The 19,534-nt window shown below is 42.7% G+C and overlaps 3 protein-coding genes across 3 annotated transcripts; 2 read left to right on the plus strand and 1 right to left on the minus strand.

Moving 5' to 3' along the window:
• The first annotated feature begins 225 nt into the window (after positions 1-225).
• Positions 226-2,335, plus strand: alkbh6 (alkB homolog 6, nucleotide demethylase). Its single transcript, XM_084907787.1, has 2 exons — positions 226-318; positions 1,382-2,335. Exon 2 carries the CDS (start codon positions 1,387-1,389, stop codon positions 2,089-2,091), a length of 705 nt encoding a protein of 234 aa, XP_084763913.1. The 5' UTR covers positions 226-318; positions 1,382-1,386; the 3' UTR covers positions 2,092-2,335.
• On the plus strand, positions 227-6,727 carry adat3 (adenosine deaminase tRNA specific 3). Its single transcript, XM_084907786.1, has 2 exons — positions 227-318; positions 3,696-6,727. Exons 1-2 carry the CDS (start codon positions 307-309, stop codon positions 4,740-4,742), a joined length of 1,059 nt encoding a protein of 352 aa, XP_084763912.1. The 5' UTR covers positions 227-306; the 3' UTR covers positions 4,743-6,727.
• On the minus strand, positions 5,717-18,927 carry sympk (symplekin). Its single transcript, XM_084907778.1, has 27 exons — positions 18,764-18,927; positions 18,496-18,604; positions 18,124-18,189; positions 16,433-16,486; positions 16,277-16,350; positions 16,053-16,179; positions 15,696-15,945; positions 15,443-15,613; positions 15,014-15,253; positions 13,748-13,899; positions 13,512-13,662; positions 13,199-13,418; positions 12,859-13,009; positions 12,532-12,767; positions 10,746-10,827; positions 10,343-10,456; positions 10,101-10,248; positions 9,478-9,638; positions 9,197-9,305; positions 9,012-9,112; positions 8,132-8,222; positions 7,953-8,054; positions 7,682-7,869; positions 7,423-7,599; positions 7,215-7,325; positions 6,888-7,046; positions 5,717-6,010 (listed from the first exon to the last, which is right to left on the minus strand). Exons 2-27 carry the CDS (start codon positions 18,562-18,564, stop codon positions 5,849-5,851), a joined length of 3,666 nt encoding a protein of 1,221 aa, XP_084763904.1. The 5' UTR covers positions 18,565-18,604; positions 18,764-18,927; the 3' UTR covers positions 5,717-5,848.
• Between the last annotated feature and the right edge of the window lie 607 nt (positions 18,928-19,534).

Below are 19,534 nucleotides of genomic sequence, written 5' to 3' on the forward strand. Positions count from 1 at the left end.
CAAGTTTCTGTCCTGCTTCGTCTCGCTGTGCTACATGTAAATAATTCCGACTACCCCAAACTCTGATTAAAAACACAAAACTGACAACAAAAAGGCGAATAAACAAATTTGGCATCAATACTACTTAAAACATTTCTATAAACTCAATAATAGAAAACGTATTTCGAAAAAATAAGGCACAGGTCCAAAAAGTCGACGCTTCTTTCTTTTCCGGACATTTTATTTCGGTGCACAAACGCGTTATTGCGGATGGCGTCGGGCTGTTGGGATTTTACCTGAAGAAACGGAATTTTCATCAGATTATTTATGTCTAACCAGGTAAATCAGGTTCTTCTGCATGCTCTCCGTCGCAGTGTGCCATTTTTAGAGTTCCTGCAGGTATCGAGTAGCCTCTAAACCCGAAATTCTTTTTAAAATCGCCTGTTTCCGTACAGTAAACTTGCCTTTGCGTTGCCTTTGGGGTCACACAGAATGTCGGATTTCTGTCTCGCGGTAAATAATTAAAGAAATAAAAATTTAACCGATATTAATGTGAAAGGTAGGAATTCTTTTATAAAGGCACAATATTCATAAGAATTTATTTGACTTAAATAAAACTATCTATCTTTCTTTCACGGAGTCATAAACTCACACAGCGTCGTTTTAGCACTTAACGAGCAATTACACACACACACGCACACGCAAACTAACTTTAAAGCTTGGTGTTGTTGGTTTTTGCTGACCAAAAGTAATCGAGTTTGGATGTCGAGAAAAAAGTTTTTACGACACTGGAGCTCGCGTGACCCGCGACTTTAAAGGCAGCATCGTGTTTCTTTTTCTCGTTTTTCTCGAATTTTTCTGTTTTTAACTGCAGAACAAACAAAAGGCAGAGCCTGCTGTTGAGTGAGTGAGAGGTTTTAATGATCATTCAGTCTGAGTGAAGCTCCGTGTATGATGGGCTGTGGACACAGAGAGGAAATTCATCGGATTAAAAAAAGGCTTTTCTAACTTTATGGACAGAAATTCAGAGATTAAAATTCACAAGTTTACAACTTTAATTTCATTCTTCATTTTATGAATAAAAATCTGAATTTTAAAGTAAGTTTAAGTCTAAGGGGAAGGGGAAATAAATCTCAATTGTAATTTTAGAGAAAAAACATGGAAACGCAGTAGAGAGTATTCATTACTTCTCATTAATTTAGTATAAAAATAACTGAAAATGTACCTTTTTAAAATAAAATAAATGTATTTAATTCATTTTAATAAACTTAGTTTTTTTGTTTTGTTTTGTTTTTTAAAAAGTTAAATTTAATATAAATATTAGTGAACCACAGAAAGACTGCTTTATTATTTTTATTTATTTTTTCTGGGTTTTAATGAGTTTCATGTTAACTTTCTTAAGGAGGCATGGAGCGCCCAGCATGTATTTTGGAGGAGTTGAAGCAGTTTGTCGTAAGCGAAGCTCCGCCCACAGCGTATTGTGTTCCAGATTTCATATCTGAGGACGAGGAGTCGTACCTCCTCCAGCAGGTCTACAGGTCTCCAAAGACTAAGTGGACTCAGTTGTCTGGCCGGAGGCTCCAGAACTGGGGAGGGTTACCGCACCCCAAAGGCATGCTGGGAGAGCGGCTTCCCGATTGGCTCCAGACGTACTGTGAGAAGATTTCGTCTCTGGGCGCGTTCAGTGGGAAAACGGCCAATCATGTGCTGGTGAATGAGTATAAACCAGGAGAGGGGATCATGCCCCACGAGGATGGGCCGCTGTACCACCCCACCGTCACCACCATCAGCCTGGGCTCTCACACCCTGCTGGACTTCTATACGCCGCTCAGCAGCACTGAGGGCGCCGCACCACAGACAGCGGAGAGCCGCTTCCTGTTCTCGCTTCTGGTAAGGCCACGAAGCCTTCTCATCCTGCAGGATGAAATGTACCAGCGCCTCCTTCACGGTATCCAGGGGCGCGAACAGGACACGCTGACCGAGAAGGTGGTGAACCTGTCTGCCGCCGGGGCGCAACCGGGTGAGGAGCTGAACCGAGGCACCAGGGTGTCTCTGACCATACGGCACGTGCCCAAGGTCATCAAGACGAAGCTGGTGCTGGGAAAGCGATGAAGAGCGATAGAGCTGACACTACAGCACAGTGATGGAGTTTTAGTTCAGATGGATTCACCGAGTGAATATCAAAAGGACTTAAGCATCTGTGTGTAAAACGACCAGAACTGATCACCACTGAGTCTTTAAGTTTTATGTTTTAATCAAGTAATCTGATACACTTTCACACCTGGAATAATTTATTTGGAGTTCATCAGATGTTTGTTTATGTGACAGATGAAAATAAATACGACCATACGCAGTGTGTGCGCCGTGGGTTTGCTTACAAACACCTCCACCAGTCTGTTAGTCTGTCTTAGTAAAGTGATACACCGCCATGTGCTGCCAGCAGGTGCGTGAGACACAGTTTAAAAGTCCAGAAGAGGCCGGATACTCAAAGAGCTGAACTTTAAAGTCACACAGGTCATGCAAAACTTCCATTAGAAGTAGTGGACAGAGTGATTAAACATGCACGGCCATTCCTGTGGTTTTACGTATCAGCAGGTCTTAAAATGATTTAAACTGAACCAAAGTGAAGAAACGGTGCTGTGAAAACTCAGTATGTCCTCATCGCTTCCACGCGAATTCGGAATAACTATTGTCTGGAGCATTCAGGTGTGTTAACACAATCCAACAATCTTCCCAGGAGTAGATACCCCAACACATTCACTCCAAGGTCAGACTGAGAAATACTTAGAAAAAAAAAATTCGAGAGCTCCATGTCGGACCCAACCGGCTTCAGGCAGCTAAAGGTTAAAGTTCAAGACTGAAGAAATATGCTTTGTTTGGAAGGGTTACCTGGAGAAAGCCTTTTCTCTCTAAAAAGAACATGGCAGCACGGCTTAGGTTAGCAAAGCTGCATCTGAGCAGTGTCAGAGGTCTGTGCATAAATGTCTGCAAACACCAGAGAACTGAAGCCAACACTGTAAAGAAAGGGTGGGTCAAAGTTCCTCCACAACAGTGTGAAACACTTGATCATAAAAGCATGACTTCAAGTTTTGGCTATTACGCCACCACGTAAAGGGAGTTAAACAGAAAGAGTGAAACATTTTGGAGATCAGAGTAACGTGGACCCAGAGATACTCGAGGTGGTTTGAATCCATAAAAACACAGTTTTGATTAAATGAAGAAACGTGAATGAATGTCAGTTTGAGTTTTCATGTTTTATTGTTGATATCAACGAGAGATAAAAGAAATACAAAAACCCTCACGGTACCTTTTAATTTGTCACGTGCATACAGGTGTGTTTCCTAGTTATAAACTACATAATGGAGATGATATCATATGTAGGTTGTCCACCAGGGGGCAGTGTTTACATATTTACTTTAAAGTGCAACTTCCCTGTTATTTATATTTGTCATAAGCTCAACTTGGGAGGATGGTTTGAATCAATAATAATAATCTTCATTTTAATTATTAAATAAAGATTTGCAGTTGTTTTTTTAATAAACATGGCTTGATTTATGGGAAAAAATGTCAATATCTCTATCTTCACTCCCACCACACCGAGAAGGTTAAAACATTGAAGGTTGGAGGGAAACCCTGCAAACATGATTTCTGGGAGAGCCGTCCCTGCTGGAAGCCAGGTTTGATGAGTAACTGAAGGTTTTGTCATGTGCTGACAGGACGATACCGGGAAATCAGAGCCGCCGATGAAGCGCTGGAAAGGCTCGCCGTGTGATGTCGACTCCTGGGTCGCCCTTCCAGTCCTGTCAGATGAGCAGTCACAGGATGTCGAGCTGGTGGAGGTGTACGCTGCGCCCATCCTCGACAAGAAGGAGACGTCTCGGCTTGTCAGGGAATTGAACAGCCTCTGTCCGCTGAGTGGCCTTCAGCACGTCAAGAGGGTGCGGCCATGCAGGGAGAGACCCCACCCCCTGGAAGTCCTCGTGTGCCTCGTCAGTGATGTGCCAAAAATGCAGGTGGTTAGCATTGACTCTCTGCTGCCCTCAGGTGGAATAAATTGCAACGGGTTGGGCGAGCCTTTTGTGGTTAAGGTTCCCGCTCGTGCCCCTTTGACCCGACCCCAGTTTGAGTTAGCGAGCCAACACTGGCCCACGTCCTTTCACGAGGACAAGCAGGTGACAGTCGCCCTGAGAGGAGAGCTCTTCAGCCGCCATCAGAAGGAAAGGATACACGCCTACATGGCGTCCGCTGTGACTGCAGCCAGAGAAGGAGGCGTGGCGGGGATGGAGGCCATCGGGGCTGTGGTGGTCGACCCAAAGACGGAGAGGATCATTGCAGTCGGCCACGACTGCAGACGCAAGCACCCTCTTCATCACGCTGTCATGGTCGTCATCGACCTTGTAGCTCGGAGTCAGGGCAGTGGGTTTTATGGTTTTGACAGTTACCCCGCCTGCAGGTCTATTTCAGTGAGCTCAGTTCAAACGGAGGCCCAGACAGAGAACGGCACTCAGCCGTACATTTGCACTGGGTACGACCTTTACGTAACTAGGGAACCTTGTGTGATGTGTGCCATGGCCCTCGTTCACTCTCGGATCGGTAGGGTTTTCTACGGAGTCACTTCAGCTGACGGGGCGTTAGGGTCAAAGTTCAAAATCCACACTCAGAAAGATCTGAACCATCGATTTGAGGTGTACAGAGGAGTTCTAAGCAGGGAGTGTGAGGATCTTCACAGCATGGATGACATCAAAAAGGACAGAGGAGAATGAAGCCAACTGTTTATTACACCTTAAAACTCAGACATGAAAGAGAAACCAGCTACATTTTCTCTAATGGCCTGCAGGGGGCAGCGACTCGTCGGATGCTGTAAGACTTCTGATCCTGTAGAAGTCTATGAGAAGACAGCCACGTCTCCCTTTGGTTTTTGGCCTCCGAAAACATGTTCCTGATGAGTTAAATCAAACATTCAGTCCAGTTAAATTATGATCATGACTGGAGTCAGAAATGAGGATTAATCAGGACATGCTCGTTATATAAATACCTGTTAATCACAAGTCTGTAAAATGTTGTTGCAAAGCTTGTTTTATTTTTTAAGCTGAGATAAACTTCAACATCTACTGAGTTCATTATGCGTTTGTATCAGAGATCCAGTGAGAAATTTTTTATCCAAACCCAGATAAGCAACTTGTGTATTTGTCTCCATCTAGTGGTCAATTAGATTTACTGCAAAGTGGTTCAATCCTTTCCCTTCAAAGCATATCGGAACATCAGCTCTGCTTTCGTCTGGAAGCTTCTTCCCACAGCTGCCCACACTGAGAGATCTATAGAGATTTTATTACGCCACAAAACCACTACCTACAGCAGTTATTTAAATCAAAACACCCAATGCAGCTCTTTAGAGATCAAGATGTGGATGTTAGATTTTCCTCAATTCTCCCTCAAAGGTCCCACAATATTTAATCACACATGTATTTAAAAAGCAGGAAAGACCTCATAAGGTTTGTTTGTTTTTTTAAAACAAACAAACTGGTAAACAATGCCCCCTGGTGGTTGAATTTTTAGCTACATTTTGCAGAAAGTGGTTACCGAAAGTACCTTTAATGTGTCTGAGCTGGAGTGGAAACGTATAGAGAGAGGATGTACATACACCTACAGCCAATTAACCCTCAAATGGATGTCTTTGGACTGTGGGAGGTGCACTACAGATTTATGACATTGATCAGTAATTGAACGGAGTCAAAACTTACGTTAAACCAGTGTGCTGATTTATTTACCAACTTATTATGACGTGGAATGCTTTCATACACAAAATGAGCTGATATTCTTCCTACAAATACAAAATACAAAACAGAAATCCTGAAAACTGAGTGCATCCTTATTCTACATCCTCGCTGGTGTTTCCGGCCTCCTTTGTGGCGACATCAGCTTCAGTGTCTTTTTCAGGCTCTGGCTGCTCTGAAGGTTCGGGCTGAGATTCCTCCATTGGCTCCTCTACTGGTTCTGGTTCAGGTACCGGGGTCTCAGCCTCCGACTCCACCTGGAGAAAATCAAAAGCATTAAACAATTACCTACGAATGGCATGCAGGGCCCTAAGAGTCCAGCCACAGCAAAGAAACGTCGCTGTCACAGTTATTAAAGACATGAGAATAAATTGTGACAGTGCCAGAGTGTCTTTTTCTGGATTAGCACTGGATTGGTTTTTATCTTAGCTAATGCTGTGATTTTAGCTTTTTCTTTGCAAATTTTAGCTCATGGAAATGTGGTATTTCACAGGGTTCAACTGTAGGACCACTACAGTTTAACTTAAAAGAAGTGTGTTACTGAAACTATCCCGATGATACTCAACTGTATACTTTACTGTAACTTGATTATTTAAGTCCTGCTGACACACTTTCAGAATATATACAGGATGATATTAACTTTCTACGTTCAAACTTTTAGAACTCCTGGTTATTTGAGCTAAATTTTATGACTTTCCAGAGCTGGAGTTGTAAGAAAGTTACAGCTGGTATTCCTGTTTAGCCTTTTCAGTGGTCTACTTCCTGTTCTAGGTATTTTTTTTCCAGATTTTTGCTTTTTTTAATGAATTTTATGTTTTATATGTATGTTTTATTTTATTTTTCAGGACTTTTGTTGATCTTTATTTTTTTATTAGCACTCCTTTTATTGTATATGTTTTTCATTGTTGCTTGTTTTTTGGAAGCAAGCAACAAGGTTTCCTTTGTGCTCTTAAATAAAATTTTGCTTTCTTACATTCAGTTTTAACCAAACTTGAATTCAGTTATGCCTTCCCAGCAGTTTATATTTACTTTAAAACCTCAAACATCCGACCTTTTGTATTATCTGCAATCTAAATTAACTCTGGTGCTGAAGCCGCTTTTAAAGCCTTTAACTCGTCGTAGTTTCCTTTTTACCTGTGAGATATTAAGCGTCTCTTCCTGTATTGCTGGTTCAGACTCTTCTTGCTCCATCGGCTCTTCTTCATCTTTCTGAGTGACGGGCTCCAGCTGGACTGTCGTTTCTGGCTCTTTTGGTGCCTCTTCTACAACTGAAGGAGCTGGAGCTGCTTCCATCTGTAGGAAGATGTCACGTTAATTGCATTATTGAGATAATGGAGCCAAGAGGTAAAAGCTAGCTGACCAGAAATAAAGCAGCAGTGCTGGACGGAAATGTAATTTTTACAGATTGGAGATGGCCAATATGTTTATAAACTGCCCTAATTCAAGACATTCAAAAATCACCTGTAGCTCTTGATCTGTTACATCTGTCTCTACGACCGGCTCTGCAGGCTCCGGCTCTGGTTTTTTATTTGCTTCCAGGACCGCCATGATGGACCCAGGGATGTGCGCTTGCTATGTACACAGAGAGAAAAAAAGAAAGTGGGTTGATAAGGAAGTTCAGGGTGAATTAAAATGTTCAGAGGTGTGTAAGTGTGGAAGCAGCTGTCACCTGGTGAGGCGTGAAGGAGTGGACGTGCTGCAGAAGAGGTGCCCTCATCTCCGGGCAGCGCTCGAACACGCTCGTGAGCTGAGCGGGCGGCAGCTGTAAAAGCACGCTGAACGACTGCGGCTTTGTCCTCTGGCAGCACTTCACGAATCCCTCCCACACCTTTGGATACTTCCACACCTGCAGGGCGAAATAATAGGAAGAAGATTAGCTTCAGCAGATGATCTTCTCTGGTTTCCTGCAAGATCAAAGTGTTGCTGACCTGCTTGACGATGAGGCGGGAGAGGATGTTCATCACAAAGCCTCCCAGTCGGGGGTACATGGTGAGAGACTGGATGACAGTGCGCATGAGCAGCATGGGGAGGGGGTTCTGCTCCATCAGCTGCTGCATCACCACCGCCAAAACTTCAGATGTGTACACATTCTTCTCGCCGAAGCAGAGGTTGGTAGCTGTCGGGCAGATGCTGAAGATTAAACGCTGACAACGGTTTGTTTGTCCACGACCGACACGTCATGTTTGAGGACTCACTGACCTTTTATGATGGACTTCATGTCACATTTGATTGAGTCTATGTTGTGCAAGGCGATGAGGAGGTCGCCTGGAGTGAGCGGGGACACGGAGGAACTCCCTTCACCTGCAAAACACAAAAAAGTCAAATCTCAGTCCACCACAGGAGGTAGACAAGACAGAAAAGTGATGAAGGGCTCTTACTGTGCTGAGTCCCCAGCAGCCTGTTAAAGACCTCCTTCACTACAATCGGGTTCAGTTTGATAAGTTTGGGCAGAGCCTGGATGACTTCGTTCTGCACGAGAAAAACAAGAAAAACCAGATTGAAAAAACCCCAAACTTAACAGGAAACGGTTCACTGAAGGTGTTCTCATAGTACACGTTCCACAATCCGATTATGGAGGCCAAAAGAACTCAAAATAACAATATTAGCTATAAATTAATCTTTTACTCATTTCTTTTTTTTTTTGGTAATTAAGTAAATAGAAATAGAAATGTAACAAGGTGGAAGGAGGCTCTATAACCAGAAAAATTATGAGCTCTGATGATGATGATGATATCCTTCACTTTGCTGTTGCTCAAAGTTAGAGGGAATTCCTCCATGACGTCATCTCACAGGTGAGCTCTGATATTTACCCGTGGTGTATCTAAATCCTGTTCTTCAGCAACAATAACTATTGTGGTCATCTCATTGGCTTTACTTACTGACAGTGTGTACGCACAAATCAGTGATTTTTCAATGTTTTCGTACCTGTATATGTTCAAATTTAGAAGTTTTTCTGACCGTGTGTACGAACAGACAAAATCCTGGCTGTCTTAAAAAGCTTAAATAAAACCTTTTAAAATGAACACTACAACAACTAATTATTATTTTTGCCATTTGGTCATTATTTACAGTTTTCCAAAATATATATATATATATATATAAACCACAAAAAAGGTCCAAAATTATAATTAAATAAAAAGTAAAATAAACTGTAACCAAAACAAAACACCAAAGGTGGCCCTGAGTGTGTTCATGAACAGCTACAAAGCCAAATTAGCACCTGTCGTCATTCACCTGATGATGAAGAACAATCATTACCTTTTCCAGCCCGTTGATAACGGGGATCAGGAATCGAACATCTGGCACCCGCTTGTGGTAAAGGTCTCGCACCCTCTCCACCAGCTCTGGAGATGGAGGCACTGAGTGGAGGGAGAAAAATTATGTTACCCATCAGCAGAAGAACGGGGGCATATTCAACTGGATTCTGCGGTTCCTGTTTTTACCTTTATCTGTGAGAATGTGCAGGCATCGAGTGACCAGAGTCTCCGCTCCTTTAGGACAGTTTTCCACCAAAAGCAGCAGCTCAGGAGAGTTCATGCCCATCCCACGGATCTACAGAAACAAAGAAAAAAAGAGGACTTGATAATAATATTCAGAAAGAGGAGCATTACTTCTTACTTACAGCAGCCACGCCGCTAATTATACAAACTTTGAGTCTTGATATAAATTAATGGCAGATTAAAAATCCAAAAAGGGCTTGAAATGAAAGTGAGGAGTGACTTACAGGCTGCTCGATGGCTCGAAGCACGCTGCGTTTGATGTCAGCGATGGCCTCGGTGTAGACGCTGGCAAGTTCGTGGACCAGCCGGTGGTTCAGAGGAAGCAGGGAAAGGTAGAGGAACAGACACTGCCTCACAGTCTCTTCAGTCCAGGGAGCAGCCACCTCTGCCTCAGCAAAAAACACAGAGTGGAGGTCAGAAAAGTCTGAACGACTCACTTAGTAAACACCTAAAATGCTACTCTTACACACTCTGTATATAAAAAAAATGGACTTAGCCACTGTGACATCTCCTGATGGTTTTGTACTCCACACTTGGATAGCTTAATGTCAGCATTTAGGCTGCTATAATGTTGGTTTTTTGTAGCCAGACGTGGCCATATTTGTACAAAATGGTAAAGTGCTAACGGGCTATTTGCTAATTAGCCAATGCTAGCAAGCTTGTTTTTTTTCCCCCCACTTAAACTGAAGCAGAAACAGCGAACAGCTAAAAATGCTCCAAAAAGCATCAACAGCACAAAAAGTTCTAGTTCAGATTTAATGTGTGGTCACTAGCTGGAACGGCAAATGTTAAAGTGGCCACACCCCTAACTTTAAGCTGGGCTGCTGAGTGCATGCTGAAGGCAAACCTGTGTCTTTGTCGGCCCCGAAGAGCAAAGACGGAGGGTTGGGGTGAACCAGGAGCTGCAGGTAGTTCAGGGCAAACTTTTCGATGTAGTCCCTGAGCTGGTCCTTCTCGTACATGCGCTTCAGAAAAGCCAAGGCAGTGGTTCGCACCTGAGAGAAAAAAAAAAAAAGAAGCAAAAATAAATGACATTTTCTTTTAAAAACACTACCCGAGGGAATTTCAGGGTGAAGACGCGTACACCACCTTCTCCTTTTCATGGGAGCTGAGATCCAGGAGCACGTGCAGATACTGAAACTGCCTCGAAGGACGTTTGACGATGAGCTCTTTCAGCGTCGTCATGCCCAAATACACCCGAGACTGAAACACAGGTCACAGTTAACAGGACGTTAACTACAATCCAACAAACCCAACAATCTATAGATGTATATACATGGTCCACCACCTTGCTTGGTGCTGCTTTCTGAGGTTTTAATGGAAGAAGCGGCGCATCAGCGCTTCATCACAATGCGTGTTTTGTTTTTTTAACATTTCAGCAAGATAAAACTGATGAAACCAAGCTGATAAATATTGTCCAATCACATCACTATATGCCATCATATCCACCCATGTTAGTCAAGAGGAGCATTATACTGGTGCCGCCATTTACCTCGTCCTCACAGTAACGCCGTATGACTTCCAGTGCCGACTCTGTGATGATCGGCGCCTCCAGCACCAGTTTGGTGAAAAGTCTGAAACGGTCAAAAATCAGCTGGTAACTCAACTGAAAGCAGGTTTAGCAACAGAAGATCAATTCAGCTAAATTTTATTTCTATATCTGTGCCAGAAACCAGATTTGTTCTGTGCAAATATCAAAAGCGCTTCTTCCTGTCCCTGCCTTTCACAATAAAAACCCTTGACATATTCCCTGTGTGACAGTGAACAAAATAGGAGGAGATTTAAGGTTAAAATACGTTTTTATATTTTACTTGTTTACTTATGAAATTCGAACATCACCAAAACAACTTCTGCTCTGATTGTTAAACATGTTCGGGGTTCAGCAGTTCTCTATTATGACCTTCGCAGGCCAAATCAAAAAGTGGGACATTATCATGAATGAAGGACGGGGGACGAGGGATATGAATGCCACTTTATTGGCAAGCAGATGTAATATATTATTGGCCAGTAGTAGCGCTGTGGAGTGTTGGTGCAGGACTCCTGTGAATCATAAACATTAATATAAAACATTTAATATGTCACAACTATCTATTCAACAGGATAAACCTGGATGAACGTGATAACCTGTGAAAGAGAATATTTTCAACACGACTGACTGCACATTCATAAAACTACACTACTGAATGGCATGCTGGGTAATGCTAGCCAACAGAGATGGGCAGTAACGCGTTACTTGTAATCCGATTACTTTTTTCAAGTAACGAGTAAAGTAAGGGATTACTATTGCAAAAACGGTAATTAGATTACCGTTACTTTCCCGTAGGAACGCTGCGTTACTGCGTTACTAAAACCGTGATTTTTTTGCGAGAATGTCTCATGACAGTGACGTAAGCAAGTGCGACGTTCGTGACAACAGCTGTGTGCAGATCAACAATGGATCGACTGCGGGAGAGAGTATGAGCGTGCAGTGTTTAAAGCGTGGAAGTACCGACCTTACTTTAAGTTTGATTCCATAAAAAGTGACAAAAACATTAGTGTCCGCTGTGCGTGGGAAGAAAACTTCTTTTTACAGCGAAAAAAACCCCCCTTAACTTCCAAGCAAGCACCGAGTGCGCTACGACGTAATGGGAAATTCACAGAGAAACTCGCGGATTCTTCCACTGACCGCTGCGGCACACCTGCACCAGGGTAAACCTCCGCCTACCCTACTCCTGCTTTACAGGTGAAAATAGAGCAAAAGGACCGCTAGTCTTTGACTTTATTTATTTTCTGCTGTGTTTTACTTGCATCTATTTGAAAGACTGAGTGTAAACACAAAAAATATATATATTTTATGTGCTGGAATGTGCAGAAAATAGGTTTAAATAGGTTTAAAACAAATTTCTTCCAGTCAGAGAATGTTGCATATAATTAAATTTTTGCTTGATGCATAAAGTTAAAAGATTAAAACTAATAAAACAAGTTTTAAAAAGGGACTTTTCCATTTGATTACATTTTGTATGATAGATTGTAGAAAAAGTAGAATTGGGCTGAAAGATCTATCGCTTTATCACCTATTCAGGTTGTAAATCGTGTTTTTAAAAAGTAACTAAGTAACTAAGTAATTAATTACTTTTGAAAATAAGTAATCAGTAAAGTAACGGGATTACTTTTTTGGGGAAGTAATCAGTAATTAGTTACTGATTGCTTTTTTCAAGTAACTTGACCAACACTGCTAGCCAACAGTGGGAGGAGCTCTGTGCTGCACTGAGGAGCAGTAAAGAGTGTTGTACTCTCACCCGTCTCTCTGCTCAGGCTTCTCCTGCAGGCCGGACAGCAGCGTGTACAGACAGTGGTCGTAGCTGTCCAGCAGCCCCGACGGCAGCTGGCTGAGGTAGGTGTTGTACTCCTGATAGAGCAGCGAGAAGGCCAGGTCGCTCCTCGTCCTGATGTCGTCCAGGATGAAGTCCAGCACGTCAGCTTTCATCATCCCGTCGAACTGTGTCACAAGCCGGGAGAGGAGCTTCACCCGGACCTGCCGCACATATTTCAAACCAGGTCATATCATTGCTTCGTTTTTGTTGTTTGCTTCTTAGTGATTATAACGACTGGCTGGGGTTACTCACATGAGACATTCCACTTTGAGCAATCGCCTTCTCAGAATGCAGGATGCGCTTCACCGCCTTCGAGGTCAAGTTCTCGATCTGGCTGTCCGATAGCTGCTGGACGATGTCGGAAAGTCGAAATACTTTTTTCCTGCCGCTTGCTCCGGTCATCCTGAAACAACGTAAAACTCGCTGATCAACAATGATTCAGAAGCTTTGGAGAAAAAAATTATTCCACTTCATTTCATAAAAAAATGAAGTGAATATGTTTAGACGTGAACCTGCCGGGACAGGTCCAGATGTGATGTAAAGAAACATCTTTAAACTGTAGACGGTGACCTTGCATCATTCCTGAACTCACTTGGTCTGTGCAGATGGAAGGATGGGCTCCGGAAGCCTCTTTACCACCGCGGCTGGAACTTCCGGTGAAGCCTTTTCTGCGTAACCTCCGACCACAGAAATGGCCTGCCCGACCATCACGGCAGGAACTTTGCGTTTGATGAGGAGGTCTTTAGAGGCAGCATCGTCATCATTTTCCTCTTTAACAGCGCCCTCCCCTCTGGCTTTGCACTGCTCAAGTCCTGCGAGACAGACACAGATAACAGTGGCATCTCAGTTCATCTGTCAAGGGTTTCAAGTTTAAGAGATGGGTCACATAAGCTTCTTCTTCTGACCTGGACCGATCCCTGCGGCAGTCATCTGTGTGGCCATCAGCCTGGCCAGATGTTTAATTTGAGCGTCAGTGCCTGCTGACTCCACAGGTGTGTATGTGGCTTGGAAGGAGGCTGGCATGATATCAGGCAGGTAGACCATGCTGATGAGCACCTGAAGAGTGACACAGGGGGTGTGAGGTGAGCTGTGAGGCAGTTTGGGTTAAAAGGAAAGGGAGCAGAATAAAAATGTTCCTCACAAGGTTGGCCACGTTCTCAGGGGTGAGCAGCGGGTGCAGGAACTCGGCCGTGAGGTCGATGGCGGACTGAGCGACGGGAACAGCGGCCGGCTTCGGAACCGAGAGGGGGGCGGGCTCCTCTTTGTCCTCGTCATCTTCAATAAGTGCCGGCTCTGAATGCAGGCAGACAAAGGTCAGAGGTCAGAGGAATCCAAATTATTTTTTGCACAATTACCAGCATTTCCTTTAGACTGGAGTCTGAAAATGTTAATGTTAAATGACATTTCTCTCATTAACCCTGGAGAACCCATGGGGTCAAATTTGACCCCATGGGTTCTCCAGGGTTAAACATGCTCTACAGTTTACAGCAGATCTGAAAAAGCTACAAAAATTCTAAAACTAAATAAAAGTGCTTTAATACAGCTATAAAAAACTTTGTGCTTTTCACACATTTCTGCTCATGTGTAGCCATACTGACACCACCACAACAGGAATAGTGAATTCTAGTGAAAATATGAAGGTTTTTGTGATTTCACTGCATTTTCTTTACCCCAGGCTGCATGGTTAACACCTCTGCTACAGACACAGGCTGTTCATCATTAATCTGCAGCTATTTTTGAGATTACAAACACTTTTAATTTCCACATTATTTCACCTGGTTCAGATTTTTGATTTAAGAGATTAGACAATGGGTTTCTAATTTAGAAAGCGATAGTGATAAATTTCTATTTCCTAAATGCAGTCACACTCAATCAGCCTCTTAAGGTGCTAATGGGTTGTTATAACATGCTGTTAAATGATCAGAGCGCACTCAGTTTTTTCTTCATTGCCGGGGCGATTGTGGCTCATAAGTTGGCAGTTCGTCTTGTAATCGGAAGGTTGCCGGTTCGAGCCCCGGCTCCGACAGTCTCGGTCGTTGTGTCCTTGGGCAAGACACTTCACCCGGTGGCGCCAGTGTCCGGCAGCCTCGCCTCTGTCAGTGCGCCCCAGGGCAGCTGTGGCTACAATGTATCTTGCCATCACCAGTTTGTGAAAGTGTGTGTGTGAATGGGTGGATGACTGAATGTGTAAAGCGCTTTGGGGTCCTTAGGGACTAGTAAAGCGCTATACAAATATACCATTTCATGTCTCAAACATGATTCATGAACAGAAGCTGCTCTTTAGCACCAAACGATTAGACTTCGACCACAACAACTGACAACTTAAACTGAAGTGCACTTTGTCGATTAACTATCCGACCAAGTTTAATCACAATCCGTGGATCCAGGTTAGCCTGAAACCACTCACCCATCTTGACCTTCTTTCCCTCGGTGTATTGCTCTTGGCGAGGCCTCTTTCGCTGCTCTCGTGGCACAGGCGTGGAGCGGGTGATTTCGCTTTGGGGCATTCCCAGATCCAACAGCAGGGTGCTGATCTGACCGTGAAACTCCAGGCTGCAGGGATGCTTGAGAACCGCCACCAGGTGGAGCTTCAGGTTCTTTCGCACGCTGCTTACCTGAGACTTTGCCAGAGTGGGGGGCAAGTTTGCTGAAAAATGAAAGTGTAGAGGAAACATCTTGTAATTGAGTTATTTAGCAGCTGCAGCCAGACTGTGAGAGGTCATAGTAAAGCAATATATCCTCTGATGTTATCAAACCTGGGAAAAACATGCTTTGAACTGATATCAGGTCGATATAACACTCTAAAGAGTGAGTGTGAAGTCTGAGAAGAGCTCACCGTGTAATGTCTCATACGCCTGCACCACCTCTGACATGAACATTGGTCTCTGGCGAGCGATGGTGGCCAGTGAGCCCAGCGCTGTGGTGAGGTTAATGCTGGATATGGCCGGGTGGACCATGAACTTAAGCAGCTTCTCCAGCGCCGTCTTTCCCTCCTCACACAGCTCATCTGTTTGGGAAAAAGCGAAGACATCAGCCTTAAAAGGTGAACGTCACCACCTCAACACATGACATTAGTCCAGTATCTGTACCGTAGTGAATGTACGAGTGATCTGTGGGAACTTTGTCCAGGCTGATGTCGCCTTCCTGTCGCTTGGGGACGTCAGAGTCAGCTGTCCGCGGTGAAAGAGTGATGATTAAAGATTCGGTAAACTTGATGGCGTGAGTACGAACGCCGTCGTTCTCAGAGTCCAGCAAGGCCAGAACATCCCCTTTCATCTGTGTGACAAGATCCCAGCACGCCTCCTGCATTTCTGACACGGCTTTGGAGCGCACCAACCACTGAAACAAGAAAAGATAAAGGAAGTGAAGATGAAGTGAAGAACAGAAACTGATCTCATAAAGAAAGAAATGGTAGAAATGAAGCGGGTAAATCTGACTCTTTGTACCTGAAGTGTGACTTTATACAGCTGGGTGAGGGTGAGGATGGCTTTCTTCACCACATTCACACTTTCATCCTTCAGCAACATGTTCAGGTTGGCAATGAGTCTGAGGAGGAGCTCGTTGTCTCTTTTACTGAAAGCAGGATAATAAAACAGTAAAAAATCTCAAATGCTGACCCTGACTTTAAAAAAAACAAACAAACAAAACAACAGCAGGTCTGAAAACTCACCATGCCTCCTCGATGAAGCCGATCACAAACTTTTTCACTTCGATGGACTTGTCTGTCTGGAAAGCGATCATCTCCTACAGGAAAAAATAAATAAAAATGAGGCAAATTTAAATGAAACTACAGCTGGTTATGAGAGACAAATACTTGCTTACTTACATCCAAAAAATTGTCGAGAAGAGATGGATCCTTGTTGATGATGAGTTCCTGGACCTGAAGGTTAAATACATGTACTGAATCAATGTTCTTGTGCATTCCTGTGTAAGTGGATTAGACACCAGTCTACACGGTGGCACTGAGATCTTCTGATCATTTCCAACTCCATATTGGACTCGGCTAGACTACCTTTGCACAATTCACAGTTAAAAATAATCAATTTTTGTCTTATACTCAATCCATTGTGCAGCCCCTAAGTTCGTCCTCTCTGTTGTTGTTTTAGCCCCTCCCCCTTTAAGTCAGTTTTCTTCTGATTGGCTGCCCCTCATAAATAGAATATCTCAGCTGCAGATATGGGTGAGACTTCAACACCATGCTCTGGCACCTTAGTAGTGTATAGTTAAACTTGTTTACAGTGAAATAAACAGGAACATTTTTTTCATGTAGGTTACAGGACAATAGTTTTACTGGTCTGGCACTCTTAAAAACAAACTGGGCTCTAAAACAAGTTTGACACTCCTGGTTTAGAGCCGTCTGAAGCCTTCTGGCTCACAGGGATTACCTGCACATACACAACCTCATTAGTGGAAATTTTGTACATGTTTAATATAAACATCCATTGCTGGAAAACATGTATGGTATAGACATGTATAGACATGTATAGAGTTTATAATTATATATGTTTAGCAAAAATATCACACATGTGACTTTCTGCCAGCAGCCTGGTGTAGGTTAAAAAAAAAAAAAAGCTTTTTGATGGTAGATCCAAAAAGATATGCTGACAGTAAAAAGTTTGTTTAAGCCTGCAAGTCCAAGTCATCATCTACAATAACTCAAACTGCTTTCAGCTGCACCTTTTAGGGATCATCCAGCTCATCCTATCCCTGCATCCTGCTCTGTCACATCTCTTTACAACATCCTACCTGTACATTTACCTGTACCTTTTACATTTACCTGTACATTTTAGGATCGTTTTTAAAGTTATTTCTTTGTTTTTAAATCGGAGCTACTACAACCATATACCCCTGCCCGTTCCCTTAGGTCCACCAATCAGCAGCTCCTTAAGGTGCCAAAAACTAAGTATAAATTTAGAGGTGATCGTGCTTTTGCTGTAGCTGCTCCAAAGTTGTAGAATGATCTGCCCTTGCATGTTAGGCAGGCCTCTTCTCTTTCTGAGTTTAAAACTCTTCTTAAAACACATTTATTTGCTGAAGCCTTTGGCACTCTCTAAGGGGTTGACTCAATTTGTTTTATTTTATTTATTTATTTTATTTTATCTTATTTTATTTTGCTTATGCTATTTGTATATGTACAGCACTTTGTGAACCCTGGTTTTATGTTAAAGTGCTTTATAAATAAAGCTGGTATGGTATAGTATCCATAAATCTCCTCTGAGGTCCTCCTCTTTATCTCCTGCCTGGCAGCTCCATCTTCAACATCTTTTGTCCTATATATCCACTATTGTTCCTCTGCAAATGTCCAAACCATCTCAGCCTTGCTTCTCTAAATTTGTCTCCAAAGTGATTAACCTGAGCTGTCCCTCTCTCTGACAAACTCATTTCTAACCCTGTCCTTTCTGGTCACTCCCAGTGAAAATCTGAACATCTTTAGATTCTCGACCTTTCTCCACAGCCTGTAGTAAGGGCCGTGCTCGGTCTTTTGTATCACAGAGTTAAAAAGTCCAAGCTACAAACCTGTTTGAGCACATTCAGCTTCTCATCTGTGGGTATCAGAGCAGCCTGATTCAGGAGCTCCACAACCTGGAAGGAGAAAGCAGACCCCCATTACATTACAGTTGATTTAATAAAGGCACAGCTGAGAGATTTTCTAATTTAGGACAAACCTACTGTATGTGTTCTTGTTGCTGCACGTTTCAGCAAGGTAAATGTAAGACTTTTAAAGCCCTTTTTGTAAAAAGCTTTTCATTCTGGCAAAAAAATGGTCTATTGCCGTTGAAAATTGTCGTCATTATTATAATCACAACTGTTGTGATTTCATCCAGTTTTTAAACCATAAAATCCATAAATCTTCCCCTAAAATGTTTATCAGCGATCACAAAAACGTACCTTCTCGCTGGTGGTCATATCGATGACAGCGGGGGCCTCAGAGTCCCCCTCCTGTGAAGAGAAGTCCATGTTGTGACCCTCACGCTGGTGATAACATGCTCCAAAGATCCTGTAAACACACGAATAATAAGGATGCTATCTGTGTTATTATACCAGAGTGCTAAACGCTGTTTATTAGCCTTTAATAAGACGCTCCTGTTAGCCTTGTGCTAACGGCGGGAGCTGCTTTAACTCCCTTTATGCAAACACATGTGCAAAAGCTACTTACCGTTTAACCCTGTCTTTAATTTGTTCTTCCAACAACAACTGAATATCCCGGGTGTCAAGAACTTATAAACGCAGGAGGCGTCTTAAGCTAAAGCACTAAAACTCTTCTAGCTCATAATGGACGCAGCCATGTTTCACCGAAAAAAGCGGTGTCAAGCTTCTTCTTCGACGGTTGGGAATAAGCACGCGCAAAAAACAAACAAACAACGGCCACTAGAGGAGACACCTGCGCCACTACAACAACAGAAACCTGCTGTTCAGATAAAATTAGCATTCAAGGACTCATATTCAAGGATTCAAGGATTTTCATTTTCGTCACATTTACGACAAATTTACACAGATGAGGTGAAACGGAATTAAAAGCCAGAAGAATGAGAACACATCAGAGCAATTTATACAGAAACAATGAACAAAAAAATATTTACAGTGTAATTCAATATAAATAACAAAATATTAAGTATAATATAGTTGTATGTGTAAATTAGTAAGAAGTATGCATAATGATTGTATTTGTATAGTGCAATGACACAAATGGTTTCTCGCCTGTGGCTGAGCAGTAGAGACTACAGAGCACCACCAGAGCTCTGTAGTCCAAATCAGCTTAAAAACAAATTAAAATATTACTTTTAAAATATTAACTAGTAACAATATTGTGATAAAAGCAAAAGTATAATGAAATTGAAGTACAATGCAAATTACTTTTTATGGATAAAAATTACAAACTGTAAGGGAATCACTCAATAGACTTCAGTTCATACTAAAACATTACTGA

The sequence above is a fragment of the Perissodus microlepis genome, chromosome 16, assembly GCF_051167445.1.
Source record: "Perissodus microlepis isolate ML-2025 ecotype Zambia chromosome 16, ASM5116744v1, whole genome shotgun sequence".
NCBI classification, from domain to species: domain Eukaryota; kingdom Metazoa; phylum Chordata; class Actinopteri; order Cichliformes; family Cichlidae; genus Perissodus; species Perissodus microlepis.

Excerpts from the sequence above, each read along its gene's own strand:
- alkbh6 (XM_084907787.1), top strand. The coding sequence starts at position 1,387 with ATGGAGCGCCCAGCATGTATTTTGGAGGAGTTGAAGCAGTTTGTCGTA.
- sympk (XM_084907778.1), bottom strand. The coding sequence starts at position 18,564 with ATGGACTTCTCTTCACAGGAGGGGGACTCTGAGGCCCCCGCTGTCATC. Across the intron at positions 16,487-18,123 it reads AGCTGAATGTGCTCAAACAG|GTCCAGGAACTCATCATCAA; the intron begins GTTTGTAGCTTG and ends TTTAACCTTCAG. Across the intron at positions 15,946-16,052 it reads TGTATAAAGTCACACTTCAG|TGGTTGGTGCGCTCCAAAGC; the intron begins GTACAAAGAGTC and ends TTCTTGTTTCAG.